Source organism: Equus przewalskii, chromosome 28 (assembly GCF_037783145.1).
Source record: "Equus przewalskii isolate Varuska chromosome 28, EquPr2, whole genome shotgun sequence".
NCBI lineage: Eukaryota > Metazoa > Chordata > Mammalia > Perissodactyla > Equidae > Equus > Equus przewalskii.
Window position 1 is genome coordinate 23,979,034 of NC_091858.1, and position 26,936 is coordinate 24,005,969.

The 26,936-nt window shown below is 48.7% G+C and overlaps 1 protein-coding gene and 1 long non-coding RNA gene across 3 annotated transcripts; one reads left to right on the top strand and one right to left on the bottom strand.

Annotated features, from left to right (window-relative positions):
- Positions 1-2,879: 2,879 nt before the first annotated feature.
- Positions 2,880-4,719, bottom strand: HELT (helt bHLH transcription factor). Of its 2 annotated transcripts, none has more exons than XM_070598939.1 (4): positions 4,693-4,719; positions 4,164-4,268; positions 3,798-3,894; positions 2,880-3,376 (listed from the first exon to the last, which is right to left on the bottom strand). In XM_070598939.1, exons 1-4 carry the CDS (start codon positions 4,717-4,719, stop codon positions 2,880-2,882), a joined length of 726 nt encoding a protein of 241 aa, XP_070455040.1. The 2 variants fall into 2 exon arrangements, with proteins under 2 accessions (XP_070455040.1, XP_070455039.1); XM_070598938.1 differs by having other exon boundaries at positions 2,880-3,379.
- An 11,263-nt stretch (positions 4,720-15,982) lies between these two features.
- On the top strand, positions 15,983-26,688 carry LOC139080026 (uncharacterized). The gene is made up of 2 exons (XR_011534144.1): positions 15,983-16,456; positions 24,313-26,688. It is a non-coding gene; the product is annotated as an uncharacterized lncRNA (long non-coding RNA).
- Positions 26,689-26,936: the final 248 nt, after the last annotated feature.

The window sequence follows — 26,936 nt, forward strand, 5'->3', positions numbered from 1 at the left end:
AAGCACAAGTGACCTCTGTATTACCACCCTTTAGGCAGCGGCGGCCGGAGTGCCTGGAAGCTCCTCGTTCTAGCCCTGCAGAGCCACGGGACCGACCCAAAGCACCAGCCATCAGCTTTGTTCCTCAAGCCCCTGGAGAAAACCTTTGATTTCATGGGGATGATTATTTTTATTCTTGCCCACTCAAGGATGAAGCCCAAGAAACAAGAGGGTGCCCCTTTCAGAGGAATCACAATGGGTCACCTCCAGCCAAACCCACTGTTTTTTGTTTTTTGTTATTTCTGGGTTTGGCTGAGCCTCTCTTGGAAACCATTACTATACAACTTACTTAAAAGAAAGAGTGGAGGGACAGGGCATAAGAGACTCAGACAGAGGCTGGAGTGGTGGGGGTTTGGGACAGGGAGGCTGGAAGTGATGTGTTGTCAGAGAAAGTGCAGGAAGAACACAGTAAAGTCACAATCTGATTTGAATCATTGCCATTTTGTAGTGACATTTTTAATCTTTTTAAAGTCAGACTATTCCAAGTTTGACTTTTGGCCAAGCCTGGAGATTTGGAACTTTGGATGAAAGTTTCAGAAAAAGAGACAACACACACACTCACACTCACACACACACACACACACACACAGAAAGGGGAGGGAGACTTTTATCCTAAGGTCATTGTGAATCCAAAGCAGGGTTTTATCCTCCACAGTTAAATGAGAAAGAAAAAAATCAGGAATACCAACGTTTGAGGTACAAAGACTGTCATGGGCCAGTGGAAGTTTGCAAAATTATATGTAAATGACCAAAGTTTTTACTGTGGTGGCCCTGTGCATTCCCAAAGCTAATCCCAAAGAGAAAATCTACTTAGCAAAAGAAAGTTTTGTCTAATTTGGTTAACAGTTGAGAAGTGACAAAAATGCTGAATATATTAATAATTTATATTTCCAGGGTAACACTATATCTTTAATGCTTCACTGCCAAAGGGAATTCAGATTGGCTTAATGCTCAGAGAAAAAAAGCCTGAAAGGCCTTCTTCATATTCTGTATCCAGCACTGATGAAAATGGGTGTAAGACATGTGTTCCAATAATAGGCACCACGCATTCGCCCGTTTCTGCATAATTCGTTTTCATCCCGTATTGCTCAGTGTTTATTTGCTATCCGGAAGGCCTCCTGGTCTTACACTCACTTTAATGCCCCAACTGTACGGGGTCCTAAGGGAGGAGAGGCTTGTTTGCCTCTCACATTTTATACGTAGGTTTTGCAGTGATGTGTAGTGCACATAAGGACAAGAACTCCTTACATGCAACACCTTTTCTAAAGTATGTGGATTCCCCCTGCCCCCCAAAACACACATTTAAGTTTCACTTTATGGGCAATGTGATGAAGTGTGTGGGTTGTTGCCTGTCTCTGCATAATGAAGTCTGATGGTTTACAAATTGCTGGTCATCCTATTCCATGACCTCAGTAAACAATCTAGGTCAGAGCTCCCTTAAACCCTGTCCACAGAAATGGAATAAGTTAATTTATTTTCCTCCAGTTAATCTGGGAGAAGACAAATCACCATAGTTCAGCTAAATGGCCTCTGGAAACAGAGGAAAACCTGCTACATAATTTCGAATTATTTATTTGAAGGGCCTCAAAGCTAACGGGAGCAAAGAAAAAAATAAGGAAAAAAATTTAAATCCCCACAAACACAACTTTAGCCGATTGGATATCTTGTTCATTTACCTGTTTACGTAAGACAATAGTGAGGCTCATTTGGCTGTTTGGGTCATAGAAAACAGGATTTTAGTTTGCTGTTTTAAAGGAATCGCTGTTTTGTGGGTAAGGCGCAGATCCGACTAGAATTGAAAACCATAATCCCCTAAAGATCACTAGCCAAGTCTCCCCCAGACCCCACTATGTTCCTGACTATGTTCTGGGTGGAGCGAGAAGGTTAAAGTCGCCCCTCGGGGAAAGGGAGAGGCGTTTCTCACCAGGCCAGAGAACCTGATCCGAGAACCGAGCTCTCCACCCCGCGCCAGAGCCGGCTGGTGGGGCTCGGCGGAGGGAACAATCCCCCAGGGAGCCCATCTCCCACCCCGGCCAGGGCCGGCCTCTCACGTGGTTGCCGGGCGCCCCCGAAGCTGAGCGGATTTGTGCGCAAAGGCACAGCCAGCTTCCCTGACCCCTCGGGCGCCGAGTAGATGTCATCCGAAGATAAAATAAAGCTTCGTAGGATGTTTTTAAGCCATAATCAGAACTTACTTCCTCTACATATTTTTTACAGAGACTTAACGAGACCGGAGACCCAGTCACGCGTCCGGCCGGCTCGGGTCTCGCCGCGCGCCAGAGTGACGGGCACGTGGTGCGCGCGCCCCGGGGCCCGCCTCGGGGCAGGCAGGGCGCCTAGGCTCCAGGCTGGCGAAAGTCCGCCCGCGCCAGTTTGGGGTGGGTTCTTCGATTTCATTTTCTGAGAGCCAAAGGCCCTGTTCCTCGCGTCTGCCTTTTTCCGAGGCAAACGCCCAAGATGCGCGCGAGGCGGATGCTGGTCTGGAGCCCCGGGGGAGCCTCTAATCCTGCCCTCAAACGACGCCGCCTTTTAGCCTTTCCCCTCCCCCAGATCCTGGAGCGCCACCTCCCCAAATTACCGAGGGCTGTCACCTTGGCTCCTATCAGCCTCGCGACCTCAGCACCTGGGAAAGGATAGGTTGTGGAGGAGCAAGAGGTAACAAAGAAATGTCTCTTTAATAGAAACGTTTATTGCCAAGGGGATATCCTTCACAAGACTAATTCGCTCTTGGCCTTCTCCCACCCAGGTTTTTGTTGGCACAGTATTTACACCTGTACAATATAGAGTATTTCTCCTAAGCAGCGCGCGAAGCGCAGAGCCATCTGGCGGGCGCGTCGGCGTCAGAGCACCGGGGGGTGCTGGGGCGCGTGCAGGTTGAGGGCGTTGGGGTGGGCGTGGCCGATCAGGTTGAGGTAGTGCCGGTCCAGGCCCTGCACCGGCGCCAGGAAGGGGCTGTGCTGCTGCGCCGGGCTCGGGAGCGGCACGGGCGCGCTGGGCAGGTAGGGAAGCGCCGGGCTGCGGGCCGCGCCGTGCGGCCAGGAGAAGGGCCCGGGAGCCGCGCCCTGCGGGAACACGGAGGCCTCACCGGGGCTGTGGCCCGCAAACTCGGGCGCTGCCGGGTGCAGCTGATAGGAGAAATCCGGCTCCGGGTGCGAACCCAGGGGCTGGAAGGCGGGCTCGGCGCCCAAGCGGGCCTTGGACTGCAAGAAGGCGAGGATGCGCGCGTACTTGGTGTCCTTGGTCTCCATCCGCTCCACAGTGGTGAGGTAATGCACTAGGTTCTTCATGCACTCGTGGTAGCCGTAGTGGAAGTAGTTGGCAAACTCTGCTAGCAGTTCTGCTGGAGGCGGGAGAAAAACCGCAGAAAGGAAAAACCTTGAGTGACCCCTTCCTACTGGGAGACCAAGCGGGTGCCAGGTACCTCCCATCACGTTTTCCGGCCAAAGTTCCCACCTGAGGCGCGCTCTCCCCTCTGCCTAATCTGGAGACTGGAAAAGCCCAAGCAAGCGACCTCCCTTTCCTTAGGGAGGGGTGGGGTCAGGCTCGCCTGACCTGAAAGGAGGCTACGGAACCACTCTCCTCAGAAACCTGTTCTCCAGCCCCCCTTAGCTTTCGGGGGACCCTGGCCGGCCCCCGCTCCAGCAGCGTCCAGAGAGGAGACCTGCCGCAAGCGCCCCTTCACTCCCACTCCCGGTCCCCAGGGCTCTGTGTGGCGCTCGCTCCCTACCCAGGTTCCTCTTTGCCCACCCCGCGCCCACCTTTTTCCCTTCCCCGGGGAAAATCAGCGGAGTGCAGGGCTCTCAGGTACTGGACGGTCATCTCGAGGATCTCCGCCTTCTCCAGCTTCCCGGAACTCTGCAAAAGGAGGAAGGGCGCCTCTAAGCGGCCCAGCGGGCTCAGGCCACCCCCAGGCTGGGTGCACGGTTTTATCTGGAGAGCACCAGCGAGCAGGGCGCTGCTGAGGGTCTGCGCCAGGGCCGCCTGGGGCTCACTCAGCGCTCAGGCCCCCGGGGAGGGAGGCCCACATGTAAGGCCCTCTCCATCCCCAGACTCCCGGCATCTCGCCAGGAGTGGCAGCGGAGAGTCCTCAGCGCCTGGCACACTATTCTGGCCACCGACTTTACCTGCTTCGCCAGGGCCATGGGCACTGTCTTGCCCAGCTCGTTCAAGCAGCGGTTAATCCGGTCCCTTCTGCGCTTTTCTATCACTTTGTGGGAAACGGGCGTTCTCTGCGAACAAAAGTTTGTATGTTTAGGATTGACTTTGCCCAGGGAGTCGTCAAAAGCATGGCTGTACCTGCGTGTCAACTGTCTTCCCAGCTCCCAACGCCCCTCCCCACTTGGGTCAAATGAGCTCAGCCCTCTCACGACCGCGCGGGCGCGCTCCCCTTCCAGCCTCCCTGCCCGCTGAGCCACCCCGCCAAGCTGAGCGCCAGGGCGCTGGGGAGGTGGCCACCAGTCTCCGAGCGTGGGCTTCTCCTGGTCGAGGAGTCTTCTCTCTATCCTCATTGTCTTCCCAAACCCCTCAGGATTCCTCTGCACGAGAAATCCCGTGTGGCCACGTCCCTGCCGTCGGTCCAGCCAGGTGGCGGCTCAGGGAGCCAGACGCCCCCACCGTCAGGGCGCAAGAACCGTCTGGGCTCAGCCAACTCACTTTGCGTTCCTTGAGCTTGTCTGACATCCTGGTCAGTACGCGCCCACCGGAGAGGCAGTGGCGCGAGGCACCCGTCCACTTTACGGCCCGTGTGCCTCCTCGAGGGTCCCAGGTAGACTGCGGCCTCCCCACTCTGAGAGGCTGCCTTATAAAGCGGTCATCTAGGACTCCAAGTGCATTCACGAGTTGAATTATTCCATAGGATTAGGGGAGCTGCGTTTGGGGGATGTATGCATTCAAGATCACTTTTAAAGAAGTTAAGAAAAAAAATTTAGCAGCCGAGGGGGGCGAGCTGGGGGCAGATCAGCTTTGTTAATCCACGTGGCCCTTCAAAGGACACGTGATCGGCGGGGGACTAACATTTGCATGGCAACAGCCGCGGCGGGAAAAGGAGGCGGTAAACTGGGGCCGGCGGGTGTGCGAGCGCCTGCAGCAGCCGCAGGCGCGGAGCGCAGGGGCGCAGCGGCCGCGGGCACCGGGGGGCGAGGACCCTCACAAAACAGCGTCGCCTCCTTTAGTCCCACCGCTGAGTCTCACACGATTGCCTGTTTACAAATCCCAGCAAGCCCACAGTCCCAGCGCCGAGTGCGTTTTAAAGCCTGTCCAGAGTCATTAAAGTAATTAAGTAAGCCTTTAATAGGCTGTTCCGCCGGGTTCAAGGGAGAGCTCTTGGAGACGGAGGCGCCCCGTTTGTTCCCAGGCTTTTCTCACACGACTTGGTGACACGTCCATCTCCCCCCTTTTTGTTTACACCGCTTTATTTGTCCGGACATCCCGGCAGGTGTGGGGCTGCGGCTGGCACACGAGGCTCCCGCCTCGCCTCGCCCCTCCCGCAGCTCTTCGGCACGCGGCGCTCCCCCTTCTCCCTGGCCACGTCGCTTGCTTTCTTTTCTCCCCCCTCGGGCTCGCTCCTCGCGGGGGGAAGAGGCTCAATTTGTAGCCTATTATCCTATACGAAAATGTCCATTGAAAAGTATGAATAGTTTCATTGGGCTAAATTTTAATAATGCCAGAGGGTGGGGGAGGAGAGACAGGCAGGCGTGCGTGCGTGTGTGTGTGTGTGTGTGTGTGTGTGTGTGTGTGTGTGTGAGAGTGAGGGGGGTGGTGGGAGGATTGGGGGGCAACACGGAGAAGAGTGGGCCAAGAAGAAAAGGGGGAATGCAGCTGGCCCAGGCGAGCATTATGCGACGTCACCTGCGAGAGGGGGCGCCTACAGACCCCTATTCATTTGCCTAATTTTGGTCAATTTAACAAACTTCAGGAGAAATTATTGTGGCTTTGTCAGGGAGGGTGAAGCCTTCTGATCGAATTAACAGCATGTTTTGATCCGGTAAATGTCATTAGAAAGGGAGAAACAATCGCGCTTAGAGGGCTCTGAGTAATGCGCCCAAGTGGAGACGCCAAAGCGCACGGCTCACAAAGGGAGCAAGTAGCTGCCACAGGGAACTTTTGTACCCGCCCATCGCCCAAGTTTTGACACAAAAAGGCATTATTTCATACTTGAATACGTTTAATCCAACGATTGTCTATTTTCTGCAAACATATTTTCACAGCATTGTTAACTTTTTATGTCCCCCTTTCGCGGGCGCCTTTTCTTAACGTTTGGGGGCGGGAGAGCGCAGACACTTTGGGCATCAATATTTGTCACTGAAAAGGGCTCCGTGAAGTTAGGGAAGTTGATCTCTTTTTTATGGTTTTAGAGAGCGAATATATCGGGGGAGGAGGAGGGAGGGAAGGCACGAACAGGAACGAGGGAGGAAATTTGCTGGACGGGCTCGAGGGGAAGGAGGGGGGCTGCGGCGGCTGGGAACTCTCGCCGCCGCCTGCGCCTCCGCAGGCAGCCTGGACCAGCGGCCAGGGACCTCCTCCCCCACCGACAGGGCTCGCTCACTTTTGCTGCCTTCGAACCCGCACTCTGGGGGCTCCAGGCTTGCGGGGTGTGTGTGTGTGTGGGGGGGTGAGCTTTCTTGCAGATGGAAACTATAAAAATGGTTTGTGTTTTATGACCTGCTCAAGAGCCTCCGAGCTCTCACCTTTTTCTAATCTGTTCCATCTGACAACAACCGAGGCCTCTCCTTAGGTATCTTTCCCTCCTTTTCTGCTCCCACCTCGCCTAAATACTCTCGACTCGGCTGGACCATGGCAGGACCCGGGCTCTCACTTTGGGTGTCCTTAGTCCTTGGCAGAGATGGCTAGGGTGGAGCCCTGCTCTCTGGTGGGACCTGGGGAGCTCCTAGGGCGCAGAGGGGCGGGTGTGGGCTGGGGGCCTGAGGTGCCGGGCCTTGGGAAAGCCAGCGGTCCACCTGCCACGGCCTGGGAGGTGTGGGACTCGGTCTGCACTACGCACCCCTAGGGTGTCCCTCTCTGTCTTGCTTTCAGTCTCCTCACGACTTCTACTTCACGCCAGATTGGACACGACCCGCACCCTCCCGCAGGTTGCTTTGCCAGCCGCGGGTGCCCTCTCAGGGGTTGTCGATTTCATATATTCACTGGCACACAAAGGGATTAAACACGAACCCTTATCATCCAAATTAACTAACGTGAATGGGTAAAAGGCTGCGCGCACACTTCTCGCCCCCACCCCCTTTTTTAAGCCAGCGGACTAGGAGTTGATCCTCTTACTGCTTGGTGTTAACCGCCAGCTGCAGGCACCTTCCACGGGCCAAATTTCATTCTGTGCAAACGGTTTAATTTCCCCTTTGCTCGCAGAGCTGAGCTCCAGGGCTTGCCCAGGGCTGCAAGTACCCGCGTGTGGTTGGGGGACCCAAGTGAAGGTGGGTGGGTGGGTGGAGATGGGGTGGAGGGGCGCGCATCCTCGCCCTGTCCTCCGGGCGGCTGCAGCCCTCCGTGAACGGCTGGGAACGCCTCTTCCCCTTCAGCTGAGGGAAAGGATGTGTTTCCTTTCTCCCTTCCCGGCCTGAAGGCTGGAATCACACTGCCAGAAAGTGGGGCGCTGGGACCCTCATACCTTCCCTTGAATCCTCCTACCCAGGCAGGTGTTAAAGTGTTCCCTAATCTTGACCTAGTTTCCACCAAAATGAGAGCAGAGTCATGAAGAGCGGTGATCACTGGAGCCAAACAGTGTTCAGCTGCCCACTCCACCACCTACCAGCTGGGTGAGACTGAGGGCTGGTCATTGAATCTGCTGTGCCTCAGTTTCCTCTTCTGTAAAACGGAGATAATTACTGTATCTCCTGAGTCACAAGGTGGCCACTGGAATGAAGTAAGTAAATGCAGGCAAGACACCTAAAAGAAGCCTTACCTACTCAATTAGAGTTTTTATTTGGCTTGGAAATCTCTTCTGCAGTTCTCCTATAGTAGTGTTTTGTGGGGTTTGTGCTGTTGAAGGATATTTTCATTCATTTCACATTTTTTCTCATCCCTAAGAAAACTTCACTCTCCCTGAAAAAGCCACAGTGATTTCACCTGGGGTTTGTTAAATTGACCAAAATTAGGCGAAATGAATGGGAGCCTTTAGACGCCCCCCTCACAGGTGACATCACCTAGTGCTTGCTGGCCAGTTGTGTCTTCCTGATGTGTGTGAAGCTGAATGCAGAAGCTTTGCAACATCATAGTCATTTTGAGTGATCAAACATTAGCATCAAAATCAAAGCCAAGCTAGGAACTAAGAGTACTTAGAAATTAGGCAATGCTAATTAAATATTAGTCTGCTTGACTCCTGCTGTCTAAAGACCTTTGTTAGAGAATACAGCAATCACAAGCAGAATATGTTTATTGTTGTTGTTCATATTGTTGTTTTTACTAATACTTTTTTAGCTACATAGTTTTGACATGTAGCTTCCAAACACTGAAAGATGGATTCTTTTGTGTTTCTTTCTAATTCTAGAAACTAAGGATTTATGGGTCTGGGGAAGGGGAAATGAATGGAAGGAAAAAAAGAACGTAGGGGGTATTCAGAAATTTCAGCCACATTGCTCTAAGACAATGTGTCCTGGTTGATTTCAAGTCCTCCCACCGCCTCCCATCTCCAGGACACAGGGCAGACCTCATAGATTCATTAATAGGCCTGGGGATTTTATCAAGTGAGGAAATGTGAGGAGACTTGTCAGAGAGCGGAGAAAACACAACCGTGGCTGAGCCGTCTATGCTTCTGAGGTACCAGGAAGACAAGGCCTGAAGGGACCCAAACTCCGGGCTCTACCCCGTAGTCAGTAGCATCACAGGATGTGGGATGGCGCAATGATTCCTCGGAAAGGAGCCTAAAGGAGCATCAAGTCCAACATGCCATTTTACATGGAAGAATCTGAGGAGCAACTAAGAGATCTGCAAATGCCCAGTGGCACACAGCAAGCTGCCATCACTGAGTATTTGTGATTTGCTGTGTGACCTCCAGGGCCGGCTGCTTCAGTTTACTCCTCTGTTACTGTGAAGGAGAGTCCAGTCAGGGACACCATGATTTGGGATGGCCAAACCTTCTATAGGAAGCCTGCTGCCTTGGGCTGGTGTGATGGTTCTTAGGGGCATTGCTGTGTCCTCAAGCCTCCTTCCACGTGCTCCTACTTCTCCCAAGTCCAGTGGCAACAGCATGTTGTGAGCACTGATGTGAGCAGAGGCTGGGAATATCAAGGCGAAAGGCACGTGGCCCATGGGCTTGTCTTCTCATAAAGAAGAAGATAGTTGTATTGATGGCCCTGGTACAGTGGCCTCAACAGAGCAGTCACTCTAATGCCCACTCTAGCAGCTTCTCTGAACTTTTCCTTACTCAGCACCCCTCATTCCTCTGCTCCCTCTGATCACCAATAGTATTCTCAACTCAACAAGGACGGCAACAGGAAGTACGTGGCAGGAGGTGGTGCCTGTGCAGCCAGAGGAAGCGGGGAGGGGATGACTGCAGTCTCTCCAACCGGGAGGACATGCACTGAAGGTGTCTGCTTTTATGTGAATCCCAAACCTGAAAGGAGTCCAAAGACTTGGGAAACCTGTATCCCTAATAGAGTGATATCCCAAGACTTTTGTCTTTATCTCCTTTGTTCTTGGCTCTGAAGCTGCTTCCCTCTGTGCTTTCTAACTCTATTTTTAGATTTAGTACCTGTCCGTTTTTGTGAGCCAGGTAGCAGCTCTGAAACCACACTGCTAATCAGCACCCCCATCCACCAATGATCCAGATGGTTCAGCCTCTCCTCCCTTACGGAAGGGCTTGAAAGCTTACACCCATGACGCTAGAAGCGTATGCCTCCAGAGACTGGTTTTGTTTCTGCTCAGATGTGGTCCTCAGACCAGCATCATCATCATTACCTGGGGGGTTCATTAGAAAAGCAGAACCTCAGCCTCCTCTCCTGGCCTAATGGAATCAGAATCTGCATTTAACAAGGTCCCAGTTGATTTGAATGCACTTCAGAGTTTGAGAAGCACTGCTCTGGCTGAAGTTGGAGGCCAGCATTGGTGGTTAACAGCTGATGGCCACCTGATGGGCAAATCCCAGGTAGGGATGGCCACCCCAGACTGACAGTGGGAGAGCAAAGGCTGAGAGGACTTTCAAGCTGTCCTGAGTGGAACTAATTAACTCATGGATTCAAAGACTTCCCAGGAACAAGGGGGCTTTGTAGCATGGCTAGTTCCAATATTCTATAGCGTATTTGCACTACTTCCCTTAGGTACTATCTCCCTCTGTATGCAATGGTTATTTCCTGCATGTCTCTCCAGAATTTGAATGTAGCAGCTGCTCAACATAGTTTTGTCTAACGAAGGAAAACAAGGAGGGGTTAGAGGATTATTTTGTCATCAGTGCTGGAGCTCATTCTACAGGCTCATCTCTCATAGGGCCCCGTGTGGTCATATTTTACCATTCATTTTGGCACTCTTAAAAGAACTAGAGAATGGGCTGGCCCGGTGGCATAGAGATTAAGTTTACACGCTCTGCTTCGGCGGCCCAGGGCTCATGGGTTTGGATCCCAGGCATGGATCTGCACACTGCTCATCAAGCCATGCTGTGCCGGTGTCCCACATACAACATAGAGCAAGACTGGCACAGATGTTAGCTCAGTGACGATCTTCCTCAGGCAAAAAGAGGAAGATTGACAACGGATGTTAGCTTAGGGTGAATCTTTCTCACCAAAAAAAAAAAAAAAAAAGAAAAGGAAGTGTAAATATAACTATTGAAAAAGAACACTTGTAGGGAGCTTGCAGGATAGGTGTAGGTCTTGCTTTCCAGGTTTTGATGCTCACATCACTTAGACAGTATATTGCAGATGCTGTCAATGGTGTCCATTGTGGGCTTTGATTATTCTGGGCAACTGGCTTTTCTTTTGGGGCTGATAATGTCAGCTTTTTGCTCTGTGCTAACTTGAGCAACCATCCAGAAGTTATCAGTGAGGAGCTTTGCCTTGGAGTGTTGAGGGAGGTCTTTCTACAGCAGAAAGACTTCATCTGCTTTATGGGGTGAATTTGCACAGAAAACTCAAGATATGTGTTCCTGACAATAAGAAATTATTGTAAAATGCAATAAATAACATAGTACTTGGGGAAAAGCTTCAGGTTGAGGAGAAATGTAAATTACATGAATGTTAATAACAGGTTCCATTTATGGACAGTAATCAAGTGGCAGACGTCTGACAGACCCCCCCTCCGTGTGCCTGCAGGTGGCCTTGCTGCTCCTCCCCTCCCTCTCTGCCATCTTCATTCACTCACCAGCAGATTCAGCATTTACAGCGTGGCAGGCACTGCACGGGGCAGCATTGGAGCCACTGAGAACAAACGTAGAGCTTTTGGAGAATCTTTAAGTTCCCATGTGTGAAAAGAAGGACCTGACTAAGGGGACAGCCCTTGATGGCAGACCTCCATCCCTAATTTGCCTGTTTGTTGGTCCACCTCCCTAAATTTGCACCCCACTGCTTGCAGTTTCTGTTACTTCATTTCTTTACGTTAATCTTACCGGTTAGACATGAATTTTAGGCGTTGTAAGTACCCTCCTTTAAAAACTCCATTGCCTCTGAGAGTATTAAGGGACTGTCGTTAGGGTGAGTTGATATAACCAGATTTTGTCCCTCTCTAACACCAAATTAAAGAAGGCTGTTAAGAAAACAAGTTTGACTGAGACGGAGGTAATTTTGGAAGACCTGATATATTAGTTTCCTGTGGCTGCTGTAACCAATTACCATAAAATTAATGGCTTAAAATAACAGGAATTTATTCTCTCCTAGTCTGGAGGTTAGAGGTCTGGAATCAGTAGCACTGGGCAGAAATCAAGGTGTCAGCAGGGCTGCGCTCCCTCTGCAGGGTCCAGAGGAGCGTCTGTTCCTTGCCTCTCAGCTTCCTGACTGCCAGCATTCCTTGGTTCATGTTCGCATTACTCCAGTCCCTGCCTCTGCCGTCACTCTGCCTTCTCCTCTGTGTCAAATCTCCCTCTTCCTCTCTCTTATAAGGTTACTTAAGGTTGCCTTTAGGGCCCACCTGGATAATCCAAGATAACCTCCCTCTCTCAAGATCCTTAATTTAAATCTGCAGAGTCCCTTTTTGCCATATAAGGAAACATTCATAGGTCCTAGGAGATAGGACATGGATGTCTTTGGGGGCCATTATTTAGCCTCCTGTACCTGGTGAAGTGTCACCGTGGCAGCTGAGACAGCATCTGTGCACTGATGCTTGAGCACAAGGCCACCGGAAGGGGCAGAGGCACGGACAAGAGGAAGTGATGGAGAGGATGAAGGAAGAACATGTTCTGTGTCCCAGCGTAGCAGAGCTATCCCTCTCCTCCTCTTCTTCCTTCTCCCTCTGCGTCCTTTCTTCTCCCTCTTGTGTCACAGGACCCCTTGCTCCCAGGCCTCAGAATTGAAGCTGCTGTAATATATCTATGCTGCATTATGAGTTAGCTCATCTTTAATGTACTAACCTATGGCCCTCCTTACCATTCACACACACACACATGTGCATACACACGCACACACATGGTTCTGTCTCAAAACCAGCTAATCAAGACCCAATCTTTTCTCCACTCTGCTCCAACATCCCTCTTCTTCTCGTTGGCCACTGGCCTTTTGAAAATGCCATGCTCATGCTCACTAGGACCTGTGATTCAAAGAGATCTGGATATAAATTCCAACTCTACTTACAGATTGTTCTGGGGCCAGGTGCTGCGCCTCAGCTTCTGCATCTATGAAGCAAAGATGATGGTCCCGACCTCCTGGCTTATTGAGATGACTCACCGAGGTAACATTTGTGAAGTTCTGGGCATAAGGCCTGGACCATAGGAGCTGCACAGGGACTGGGATTCTCATGCACTGATCTGGTTGAGTACCTGCTATCTTCCTGGAACATGCTGGACCCTCATATTACAATGGGGACCGGAACCTAGTTGCTGCCTTTCAGGAATTTATCAAGCGAGTCAGACACAGGAAGGGATTCTGATATAAGCTGGCAGGACGGGGGGGGGGGGGGGGTCATGGTAGGAGGAACTCAGGGAGGACTTCCTGGGGGAGATGATGTATGAACTGAGTCCTGAAGGGTGAGTGTGTTAGTTTCCTAGAGCTGCCATAGCAAATTACCTCAAACTTGGTAGCTTAAAACAATGGAAATTTATTGTCTCACAGTTTTGGAGGCTGGAGGTTTAAAATCAAGGTGTCAGCAGGGCTGTGCTCCCTCTGAAGGCTCTAGGGAGATTTCCTTCTTTGTCTTTTCCAGCTTTTGGCGGCCCCAGGTGTTCCTTGGTTTGTGGCAGCATCCCTCCAATCTCTGCCTCTGTCTTCATATGGCTGTCTGTGTGTCTCTTCTCTTCTTAAAAGGACATGTCATTGGATTTAGAGCCCACCTGGAGAATCCAGGATGATCACATCGTGAGATCCTTAACTTAATTACATGTGCAAAGACTCTTTTTCCAAATAAGGTCACATTCACAGGATCGGATGGACGTGTCTTTTAGGGGACCACCACTCAACCCACCACCGTGAGTAAGAGGGAGCTGAGTGATGACAGGTGGGATGGGTGTCCTCAGTAAAGGGATTGACACAAGGAAGGGCATGGGGCATAAAATGGCTTTCTGGTTTGAGAGGGCCACAATGTTATCTTACGAGATTGTAAATTGTGAGCTGTGTGGTAGAGAATGAGTGGAAATGCTGTCATCGGTGGGGGCAGACATGGCACCAAGGAGTTTAAATTCTTTGTGTCACTGTGGTTCAGGGAAAGATGCTGAGGTCCTGCATAAGGGTTAGAGATGGGCTGAACGTGTTCGAGAGAGAAAATCAGCAGGGTTTGGGGAAGGATTAAACGTGGTGGGAGAGGAATAGGAAGATGATTGCTGGATTTCTGGTTGGGAATTGACTAGATGGTGACCTGATTAATTGATTAGCAACAAGGAGGAAGATAAGGTCATTTGGTAGGGGGTATGTATATGGGAGCAGGAGGTTCAGGACAAGATGATTTATTTAATTTTGGACATATCAGTTTTAAAATTCATATGAATACCCCATAAGTGGCTGCCCAGAAGACGCCTGAGATATGAAACTAAAGGTCAGAGGTAGAAAAGACAGCATCGCCCTGCAGGGACCGACAGACCCTGACCATGGATGAAATCACTTAAGAGGAGCTTAAAGGAGAAGGGCAGGGGGCCGAGGACAGAATCCTGAGGGATGCTGATGAGCATGGTGTGGATAAAGAACAACCAGGAGGGAGTGATCAGAGGGAAGCAGGCCAGCTTGGGGGGCTCCTGCGATTCCTAGGAGCGAAGGTACAGATGCTTCAAGGAGGAGGAGACACTCAGCAGGGTCCCTCGTAGGAGAGGTCCGGGAAATGTTTATAGGACTCCATGGGCCATTGGGATTGAACATGGAGGTCATCCTCAGACTCGGCAAGTTTCTGAAGACTGGTAGAAACGGACGCTGAGGCTCTCTACCCCTGACTGGACTGTGAGGACATGTGTGCTTCTCAGCTGACAAATTTTGACTGCGTGCTAGAAAGACAGTCCTCCCTGTAAACCACCAGCTGGAGTTGATGAAGTGTATCTTGTAATACAGATTTGCAGACAGCCCAGGCGCCTGGTCCTTGCAGGAAGCAGGGGCGGGGCTGTCCTGCTGTCCTTTCTCATAGGCTGATAATAATACTAGTCCACCCATGGACAGCATCCCTGACCTCCCAGGCATTGCACTCCTCCAGGCACTAAGCGCTTTGCAGATCTTTGCTCATTTACTCCCTACAACAAGATGAATATTATGTTTATTTTGCACATAAGAAAACTGAGGCTTGGGGAATTCATGGACACTTGAATGGGGGCACATAACCATTAGCTGGTAGAGCTGGATACAAACTGAGGCTGGTCTAATCCCAAACCAGTGTCCTTTCCAGCAGGATACCCTGCCTTGTGATAGCCTTGATCCCACTGAGATTCAAGTCATGGGAGAGGGTCCTCAGCCGAGAGACTCACACCACTTTCCAACGACCAAATGCAGCTGCTGCTTGACAAAGCAGGGGGACAATGCTCAGGACGCCCAGCGACCTTGCAGACTTGTTCTCCCTCTGGTAGCCCCAAAGGTGCGAGTTACCTTTGAGTTCAATTCTCTCTCTCACTCTTGCTCTCCGCGGATGCTCCCATTTATAGCAGTGGCTTCCAAACTCTTTTACACATCAGAAGGCTTTCGACAACACACATTCCTGCGTCCATTCCAGACATTAAAAAGAATAAGTGGGTGTGGTCCTCAAGTACATATCAAGGAAGGAAGAGAGGAGGGAGGGGGAGAAAGGAAGACCTACCTTTTAGGTGACTCTGATGCATGGGTCCATGGTCTGGCATTTATTTGATGCCACTGCTATACAATGGCTTGCCAATAATGCAAGGTTGTGTTTGGTTATCTAGCGACATGAGAGTTTGGCAGATGGATAGGTAATGAGCATAGGTTCTAAAAATCTTTTATGTCATTGGTTCTGATATGCTAATTAATAAGGTAATCCGTAGCCTCTTTCCTTCGTATAAAGACAGCTTGACTCCCTCACCTCTTAACCTTATTATTAGCTCAAGAGTAAAGTCTGTGCAGTCAGTTTCAAGCTTGCCTGGTGGGCCAGGCTCACTTTGAGAAAGATAAAATGCTTTAGTTTTGTGGCCCTGGGAGCACAGTGACCTGGCGTGCAGTCTCTGCAGGATGTGGGGCCATGTGGACCGATGGAGGGTTGTTTGGTGCCCTCTAGTGGTTGGAACTGTTCAACGACTCCTAAGACGGGGGCTCACCCCCCTTGAGCAGCTGGCTTTAATGAAAAGAAACAGGATTCGGCCTTGAACTTGCTGTTGGGAGACCCGCGGTGTCTTGCCAGAGCACCTCCCCTCTCCGGTCTCAGTATTTTAAAGCATAAATTGGAAGAGGTGGACAAAGCTGTCCGTGAGCAGGGAGCCAGCCCGTCCAGAGGGCTGCCGGGGAGACCAGTCACGGATGCAGTCTAGGCAAGAAGGCACATGCGACAGCCACTCGAGTCTGTCCCCACTGGCGTGGGAGCTCTCCGAGACCAGGACCTTGGCTTATTATTTATCTTTGTGTCCCTAACATCTGGCACAGAGAAAGTATTCGATAAACGTGTATTGAAAGGAGGGAGGGAGAAGGAAGAAAGGTAGTTTGGCGGAGGCTTATGTTTGCGCAGGAGTGGGCGGGTCAAGATGAAGTCCTGTGAAGTGGAGCCGAGCACGGTATCGCTCCACGTCAGAAACCTGATGCAGAGGCGACCGAAGACACCGTGGGTCTCATGCTGCCCCCTGAGGAGGAGACACCTGGATTCTGACTCCAGAGGCCTGGAACTCTTTGACTCCCTGTAGGGCGGCGCAGGGGTCCAGGTACCGTGGTTTCTCTGGAGTGCGGTCTGTGGGGAGGGGGGTTCTCCTCCAGGGGCCTTTGTGACTCCTCAGCCGGTCCCCACCTGCGGGTTTGGCACAGTTAGTGGAAAGAGCTCTGGTTGCCAGGAGACCTGGGTGCTCATCCTGGCTCTGCATTGACGTAGTTCGTCCTTGATGAGTTCCTTTCCCTTGTGTTTCTTTTCATGCCAGGTGGGAGGCTCTCAGGGATCAACGTGGTGACAGTCAGGGGCTTTTCTGCTCCCCCGGACTCCTTGTGGAGCTCCATAGTTGATGGGACCCCCCCAGCAAACCTGGGAGGAACCAGTGGGGGAAAGATATAGATAAAGGATAGAAAGGAAGTGGGAGAAAGGGGGAGGAGTTGGGAAAGGCATTAAAAGAGGAGCAGATGAAGGAGGAAGGAAAAGGAAGAGAAAGGAGAAGATAAAAGTAACGTTAGCAGATTTCATCAGTTCATTCCACAAATATTTGCCAAGCACTTGTTTTTACGTGGTGGCATGGTTAATCTCATGTGTCAACTTGGTGATGCCACGGTACCTGGATATTTGGTCAAAAGCAGTCTAGCTGTTGCTGTGAAGGTATCTTTTAGATGAGATTAACATTTAACTCAGTAGACATTGTGTAAAGCAGACTACCCTCCATAACGTGGGTGGGCCTCATCCAATCAGTTGAAGGCCTTGAGAGAAAAAAGACTGACGTCCCCTGAGGAAGAGGAAGTTCTGCCTCCAGACTGCCTTTGGCCCAGAGCTGCAACATCAGCTCTCCCATGGGGCTGGAGTCTGCTGATCTCCGCTGCAGACTGTGGACTTACCAGCCTCTCCAATCGCCTGAGCCAATTCCTTAAAATCCCTCTCTCCCCCTCTCACTTTCTTTCTCTCATACACACACACACACCCTGTTAGTTCTCTTTTTCTGGGGAACTCTGACTAAGGCACCCGATGTTGTATTAGCTGCTGGATAGAGAGGTAAACAGACCCAACAGACTTGCCCACCTCAGTCTCCTGCTCTAAGGGGTTAGAGGTTCGATGATAGATCAGTGGATGGTGGACGGTGGAGACAGGAAGGAGGGGTGATTGGGAGAACAGGATGTGGTCAGAAAAGACCTTGAGGAGGAGATGGGTTTGAGGTGGATGGATGATGAGGAGTGCTGGCTGGAGGACCAGGCGGCCAGGATGTCTGAGGCTGAGAGAGGAGCGTAAAGAAGGGCGTGGAGGCGTGAGACAGCTGACTGGTGAGGTGTGGAAGGCCGGAGAAATCTCTTCTCACCCACCCACGCTTTGGCCAGCACCTGCTTTTCTCAGTTTGCTTGTCACTTTGTCAGGGAAGCCCTCCTGGTCTTTCTATTTGATGGAGGCCCCCTCATATATGATCCCATAATATTGTGTATTTGTATAATCATATAGTAATGTGATGTTCATTTGTGTGATTTTTTGATAAATAATCTGACATGGAGGAGCTTGCTACTGGATATAGGCGAGAGTTAGGAGGCTATTTCTGAAACCCATGAAAGAAATTATGGGGTGGCAATGATGGTGGCTGTGGGGATGTTGGGGAGGGGACAGAGTAGAGAGATGTCAAGGAGAAAGGTCTGCCCCTTCGGAGTTATAAACCATCTCTTTCTTGTTTATTATTGCTTCCCCAGAACACAGTGTGCTGTGTGGCACACAGTAGGCACTCAGTGATGTTGGATAAAGAAAGAAGGAATGCCTAATAGATACCCTGCCTGGCGCACAATGGCTGCTTCAGGAATGTTTTGTTCAGTGACTATATGGGTGTCATATCTTAACCAAGAGTCAGAGCCGCTGAAATATCGCTTTCAGTGCTGAGACCTCGTGCTGCCTCCACGGCTTGCAGTAAGTTGTAAAGACTATTGTGTGAGCCACCAGACTGTGTGCACCCAGAGGGGTGTCATTCTGTTCATTCCGGGTTGGGGAGAGTCCTTGTTTCCCCTCCTGTTAAACAGAAAGCCCAGCGCTCTTTGGAGATGTGGGCTGAGCGTAGGCCCTTCCTCAGACTTGGTCCTGTAGTGAATCCTGATGCTTGTCTGGTCTGAAGTATGCACCAGGAATGGTGTTGGGTGCTTTACACATGTTGTGAGATTTGATACTTAGAATTCATTGAAGTTTTACAGTCTTCATTTTTTAGAGGTGGAAACTTAAGATCAGAAAGGCTAATGACTTTCCCACGGTCACTTGGCTGGTAAAGGGTGGAGAGAAGGGGCATCCTGTACGCTTGACATCCTCCTCTCTGGACCAGTGGCTCTCAGCCCAGGCTGCCCATTAGAACCAGCCAGGGGGCTTTAATCGCTGCCCAGGCATCAGTATCCTTCCAAGCTTTCCAGGTGTTTGTGATGGGCACCCAGGGTTGAGAAGCCTCACTCCCCAGCCTCCCCTGGGGCATCGCCCCTACTCCTGAGGCTTCAGCCTCCACCACAGTTTTGTTAACTTCCAGATTCCTGCTGGACCACTCCACTTGGGACATTCCGATCAGCACTCTACCCGCTCTCCCCAAATTTGCACCTCCTCTCATAGACTCATTTTAGAACCTCTCCACCCAAGGAACATAGAAATCCCGAGTCTTCTCTGACTCTTGCTCTGCTCTATCTCTCACAGTCACTAAGTGCCTTTGATCCCATCTTGAGACCTCTCCAGTCTGTCCCCCGTCAATATCCCCACAGCCACCACCACTGCCACCCCATAACTTCTCTCATGGGTTTCAGCAATAGCCTTCTACCTTTTGCCTGCCACCAGCAAGCTCCTCTAGTCCGTTCTGTATAATGTGGCTAGGTTGGTCTTTCTTTCTTTCTTTTTTTTTTTCTCTCCAAAGCCCCAGTACATAGTTGTATATCCTAGTTGTAAGTCCTTCTAGTTCTGTGTGGGATGCCACCACAGCATGGCTTGATGAGCCATGCATAGGTCCACGTCCAGGATCCAAACCTGCGAACCCCAGCAGCCGAAGTGGAGCATGTGAACTTAACCACTCAGCCATGGGGCTGGCCTCTAGGATGATCTTTCTAAAATGCTAAAAAGCCTTCAGTTGCTCCCCATTGGCTTTAAGAAATGTGTCCCAACTCCTCAATATGTCATATCTTGCTCTGAGATACCAGTCTTCTCCTGCTACATCATCTTAGGCAGCTTACGGTCCTGAATTAAGGTAATTGTGGCTTTTCCTCAGAGCACAAAGCACCCTCAGGCCTACCTGCCTCTGCACAGGCAGCTGCTTGTGCTTACCATCCCCCTCCTTTCCTGGTAGATCCCGGTGCTCCTTCCCCACCCTGTTCAGAGGGACCCTTTTCCAGGAGCCTCCTTAGATTGCCTCTGCCCACCAGGCTGGTGTAGGCACCTTTCTCTGTGCCACAGTTTATAGGACTTGCATTATGTTGTGTTTTCCTGTTCGATGGTCTGTCTAGATTAAGATTAGGCCTTATCTTACTCATGTTTGAACCCCAGCCCCAAGCACATTGACTAGCACGGCATAGTCGCTCAGCACGTGTCTGCCAAATGAAGATGAGGCAAAGCTTGGACCCTGCCACCAGGCTGCGAGAACATAACACCAGAGAGTTTGGTATGGGCACTGTGTAGGATGGCTTGGGAAAAGGAGAAGAAAAGGCAGAGAACTGTCAGAAGAGGTCTAGTATTCTGGGTAAGAAGTTGTGAGCCTGGAATAAGAGCTTTGGATGTAGAAACAAGGAGGAAGAAGTGATCCTAAGAGAAGCAAGAAAGCAAAGGTCAAACTCATGATTACATATGATTTTTTGGTAAAAGTAGGGACATTTTTAGAAAAGACCCTGCATGCGTTCAAATATCCAAAAAACAACTACATACAACATGATGTCAGGGGAATATCTGGTTATGGATTCTAAAAATAAATTCTCTTTTTAGTTAGGAGTTGAATTTCTATATCTGAAACTTCAGTGATACTGCTGTAAAAGGTGTTTATCATATTTGTGGCAAATATGGCCTCCTATATTTTGGAGAAGTCTCCAGATTATGAATTTTCCTCCTGAAGGCAGAAGGCAGAATTCGGTGTTCCAGTTTTCCTTGAAGCCAGGGCACAGGAACTGATCTAGGTCCTGTCCATCAGACTTCTATTTAAAAAGAGGCAATATAAGAAAAGTGAGCTGTGTGGAATCTCTTTCTGGAAGGGGCGGTGGGTGGTGGAGAGACACATGACTTTCAGAACAGCAGTGGCAGAGGTCCACTGCTGTTCTCCATTGCTCAGTGTCAGGGGTGTGAGCTGCAGGGTCAGCGCCCAGATGTGACAGGGTCCTGTCCCAGAGAAGGACTGTGGGGTGAATGGGTGCTGTCCCTGGCTGCACAGCCCCCTAGACTAATTCTCTGCCTTTCCTAGGAATATCACGAGTTACCTAATATCCTTTGATTTTCTGTTTAAACTCACTAGAGTGGGTTCTGTTGCTTGCAACTAAAAACCCTGACTGATAAGATTGCTATTGCATGATAAGGCCTAAGGTGTTTAGAAGAATGGGGTGACCAAAACTGAAAACATTAGGACAGGTTATGGGTATAACAAATAAATACAAATAAAAAGAAAGTGGAGGGGCTGGCCCCATGGCTGAGTGGTTAACTTTGTGTGTGCGCTTCGCTTCAGTGGCCCAGGCTTTTGCAGGTTCGGATCCTGGGCGCGGACATGGCACCACTCATCAGGCCACTCTGAGGTGGCATGCCACATAGCAGAGCCAGAAGGACCTACAACTAGAATATACAACTATGTACTGGGGGGCTTCGGAGAGAGGGAAAGGAAGAAGAAGAAAAAAAAGATTGGCACTCGATGTTAGCTCAGGTGCCAATCTTTAAAAAAAAAAGAAAGTGCAGCTCTCAATCTTAACATAAGATGGAATTCACACAAAAAGACCATTATGTAAGGGCACTTTATAATGCTAACAGGTGTAATTACAAGAAGATGTAATAGTAATGAGGATATGTGTACAGCAGCTCCATTCATAAAGTAGGAATCATGAGCAATATACAGAGACGTCTACATTACTACTTCTAATCTATGACACTAAAGTAAATCTAAGTGATGGATATTGAACTCTGTATCCTCGGAATAGAGAATGCACCTTCTTATCAACTGCCCATGTAACACTTGTGAATTACAGAAGTTCCAAATGGATAAATAGTGCAGAAAATACTCAGTACTCATCATGCAATAAAATCAGACATTAATAATAAAGCCGGAAACAAAATGTCCCTTCCACTAGGAAATTAAAAATCTCTCTGTTTACATTTTGAAATATTTACAGAGAAAATGATAAGATGTCTGGGATTTGGGGTAAGATAAACCAAGATTGGTCACGTATTGATAATTGTTGAAGCTAGGTGATGGGTACATGGGAATTTCTTATACTATTCTCTGTACTTTTGTGTACGGTTAGAATTTTGTATTAAAAAATTTTTAAACCACTTTATTAAATACTTTTTGTATAAAGATGATAAAGAAATCAAAATTGTAACATTTCTAGAGAACAGCAATAATGATATCTTTTGAATACAGATAAAGTAGATCTCATGAGAAAATTTATAGTCTTAAATCAGTCCAACTAAAATCAATCCAAAAAGAAAGAAAGAAAGAAGTGAATTAAATATCCAACTCTAAAAATTAAAAAATGAAGAGCAACAAAATAAGCCAAAGAAATGCATAAGGAAGAAATGAAACACAGATAAAAAGCAGAAATTAATGAATTAGAAAATGGAAAAAGGTGGTGCCAAATCCAAAAGCTGATTCTTTAGTAAAAAGTAAATAAAATAGATAAATAGAAAAAATATAGTCAATCTACGAATAATCAAAATAATCTAATCTTTGGAATTAAAGAATAATCATTAGAATAAAATGATTAGAACCAATTGGGTCACAGGCTTTTTAAAAATAATGCTGTGCACAGCCTTTTAACCCAAAAAAAGTTTGCAATGATTGACCAGTTGGACCATAAATTTAACTATTTAAGTGCTACTAGCAAAGGCAGATCTGACGCAGAACACTCATGCAGAAGGAAGAGTATTTGCGGGGAATTTTGAGAAGATGAAATGGAGCAGTTGCATCATAACTGATTTTCACAGTTAATTTCTGCCTAAAATTGAGATGTGCCCATGGACAGAGTGTTTTTCTCCATGATGACTATTTTGCCTGACTGACCTCTCTCAATGCTCACTCCCCATTTTACAGGCACTCTCTGCAGCCCAGAACCAGATGCAAGCAGCGCCTGGAGCATCCTTCACCCCCGTCCCCTCAACAACCCCCCTCCGCACCGCCCCCCCACCCCCCCGGGCCTGCATCCATCTTAGCACCCAAATATGTTCTTCATAAAGTTCTCGTTAGAAACGTGAGACCTGTTAATTTTGACCTCTCATCCCCTTCATTTTCAACCACCTCCACCCCTTTGTTCTCCCTTCTCCCCTCTGCTCTGTGCTTCCTCAGATGAAGTCACGAGGGCCCTGTTGATTTTCCCATCAACATTCTCCTTTCTGCCCTGTCGCATCATAAATAGACTCCTCCGCTCCTTGCCCTTGTCTGAGGAGACCACTTCCTGTCGAATTGCTCTTTCTCCTGTTTCCCTTGGCTTGCATATCCCAAGGCCATGAGGAATTGACCACCTCCCCTAGCTCTGCAGTTCTGCTTCCAGATCACCATAGACGTGCTCACATAAATGTAACCTAGGGGCTGCAATGTGTCTGCAAGTTGAGCCCTTTACCTCCATGGTTCTCTGTCTCCACTCTACTTTAGCCACCAAATGCAGCTGCTCCACCTTGGATCTCATTATCCCTTGGAAATATTCCACCTGTGAGAGGGTCCAAATGCCTCTCTGACCATAATCCAGTCTTTCCTAGACCTTCCAGCTCTCTCATTAAACATTCAACAAAAATTTAATTAGCATGTACTACACGTAGTAGGATGTCACTGGGATACAGTGATGAACCAAATAGACGTGGTCTCCTCATCTAGAGCCTACATCTCCTGCAGGAGAACAACAATCAAATAATGACTTAATTAACTGTTAATTAATCTGAAGCAAATGCTGTGAAGGAAAGCACCACTGCTCATCCTATCCTGACCACTAATCCTTGTCTCCTCCACATCCTCTAGGCACAGTGAGCCCCTTCTTATCATCCTTTCTTTTTCCTTCCAGCCCAGACTCTAAAGTACATAATTTCAACCACTCTTACCAGCTCTCTCAATGTCCTAGCCCTTTTTCTTTGGCAGACCAACAAACACAGAGTAAATTCAGCTTTACATCTTCCTTCCTTTAAACCAGGGTCCGGAGTAAGGCTGATAAATCACAAATCAGCATGACTCGGTGCCTTTAAGACATCCAACCCCAACTGCACCCTCAAGACTGCTCAGTAGTGCTCATGCACATGTTCCTTATCTCCACAGTTGGTATTTCAGCCTCAACACAGCCTCCGCATGCTCTTACACCCTTTCCCCTGGACATGTCTTGGTGTCTTACTCCACAAAGAAAACATGAACATGAACTCTCACACCCTTCTGCTCTCTACCCACCCACATGCATACATTATATTCATTCTTATCTCCTTCTCCCCATCTCTCTTAATAGGGAGTCCCTCCTTCTCTCAGAGGCTAACTTTTCCCCTCCTTTCTGGTCTTCCTGTTATTTTTAGCCCCTTCTCAATCTCTTGCATGGATTTTTCTTTTCACCTCTGTCTATCCTTTGAATATAAATGTCCCAAGTTATTTCCCCTGCGACCTAGGTACTTTTCTTACTCTTCCTAGTCAGCTTGAGTGATTTCCATCACAACCAGGTCTTCATTTGTTACCTATGTGCTCATTATGCTAAAATCTCTCTCTCTTTCTTTCTCGAGAAACCTTTCTCCTGACCACCAGATGTATTCCTCCGCCTGGATGTCCTTAGGCAGATCAGTCGCACTCATCTCTTCAGGACTGGACCCACCGTCTTCCTCAACATGTGTAAATATGCTCCAGTGTTCCCATGCTGGAATTGCAACACTGCATGCAGCTGCCCAAACGGCAGTAAGAGCCTTGGTGCAGGGGCTTTCTTTTCCCTGCTTCCCAAGCACTGTTGATTATTTTTCTTAAATATATTCACCCCTGCCCTCTAACGAACCCCCAACCCCCAGTCCTACTCCAATAAGGCAATGGCCTTATTTCAAGCCTTCCTACCTTCTTTCTCTCTCCCTCTACACCAGCCTCCAAAACAGGTCCAGAAAGATCTTTCTGTCCGCAAATCAGATAATGTTGCTTTCATCACCAGAATTTGCCACTGGCTCCCCACTGGCTCTAGGACATAGCCTTAAGTCCTTCCACGGTGCCCAGGGCCTTCCTAGAGGTCCCTGCTGGGCTGCTCTTAATGTCTCTAGCTGTGCTCCAGCAACACTGACCTGGTCATCACGCTCTCTGCTGAGGACATCCCTCCTCTCTCTGTCCCTCTAGCAAATGCTTTCTCTTCCATAAAGACTCAGCTCAGATGTGCCCTCTGAGAGGCCCCGAGGAGATGCTTGGCATGCCTCTCCCACTGCCCTTCAGTCATACCTTCAATATAGTGATTATCTTGTGGTGTTCATTGTTTGTTTGCAAGTCTAACAGTAAACTCCTTCAGAGCAGATTACCACCTCTGTTCCCATTTATATCCCAAGTGTCTGATGCAGTGCCTGGTACCTAGCTAATGCTCAGGAGATATTGGCTGGGATTATCTTGATCCTCAAAACCCTTGGTTGCTGTTCCCTTTTTATCTGTTGCAGATACAGCTTCCATGTCAGGGTCGCAGAGGGGCTGTCCCATGTCACAGATCTCTGTCTCCCCCTTCTCTTTTCTCTTCTATCACTTAGGTTTCTTTCCTCCAATCTCCTCTTTGAGAGAAAACTCTCGTCTCTCATGCCATATCTTGAATTTTTCTTTGTTCTGTATCCTCTTGAGACCCAGCCTGTCCTGTGAAAATGGACTCAGACCCTCTGGCCAGGCCCCAGCTCTTGTGGCAGGTCAGAAGTGGAACCTGGCACCATCATTATGCACATTTCCTGGCCTGGCTTTGCCATCCTTGCTGGCTTCATCTCAGCTAATGGGCTTTTGTTTGTTGATGCCAACTCTTGTGCTATTTCCTTTTCTAGTCTTGGTTTCAAGTTCCTTCTTCAGACATTTAGTTACCAGGAAGAAAAGGAGGGAGGGACATATTTCTGTGAAGAACTAAATTATTATAAAATCGTGGTGTCCTTCCTGTCAGTGGTGTGGCACCCACAGGAAGGCAGATGAGGTGTTCCTCTGGCTCATTCCTGCTTCCACCCTCACACCCTGACCTTCTCTTGAGAGGTCAGTTTCCTCCTACATGCCCTCCTGCCCAAGTTTTCACCAGCCTCTTGCTTTTTACCTCCCTCAGTTGGTGGCAAATTTTCCAGTCCCCAAATTGGAAAGCTTGACAAAGGCGATTTTCTTATTTGTGAGTTTATTTGCTTGATAAGCCTTAGGAAACCTTACAGCTGTATTGCATTTGAGTACCTCTGTACCAATTTTATTGAAAAAGAATAAAATTACATTAATTGGAATTTTTTTCTAGAAAGTATGATTGTCAGATTGCCGAGGCAAGGCAAGCTATTGCAGAAAAGTAAGAAGACTAGAAAAGGGAGGAATGACATACTCTATCTTAGCTAGGTTTTCAGGAAGAGATTTTACAAAGCTTGATTCAACCAAAACTACTTTTGTATTAGTCAAGCATGTTGGTATGTACAATTCATTATTTAAAGATATTTTTCAAATAAATTAGAAAAAGAAAAGTGACAAGGGACATGAGAGAGAATTGCCTAAATTGACTGTCATTAACCATAAATATCTGGAAAATGAGGGCAGAAGCAGTGTTATGGGTTGACTCATGTGCTCCAAAAGGATGTGTTGAAATCCTAACCCCCAGTCCTAACGTTATTTGGAAATAGAGTCATTGCAAGTGTAATTAGTTAAGGTGAGGTCATACAGGTGGGCCCTTAATCCAGTGTGACTGTTGTCCTTGTAAGAAAGTGATGTGAAGACACAGAGAGGATGACATGTGACAGCGTGTTGGAGGCGGAGATTGGAGCCATGCAGCTGCAAGCCAGCAACACCAAGACCTGCTAGCAACACCAGAAGCTGAGAGAAGGGCATGGAACAGAGGCAGCATGGTCCTGCTGACCCCTTGATTCTGGACTTCTGCCCTCCAGAACTAGGAGAGAATAAATTTCTGTTGTCCTACCCTATTTGTGGTAATTCATTACGGCAGTCCTAAAAAACTAACATGGGTAGGAAGCTAATATATGTATAGCTTTGCATATATATTTATGCTTATATTTTATGCAAAAAGAAAAAAAAGACTCCCAGAATCTACAATGTGAGACACACAAGAAATTGATATTTGATGAGCAGGCTACAAAATGGGTGGTGTGAAACAGCTACTTCTAAATTACAACTAAATCACTAAGTTGTAATTAAAACTATAAAACACTCA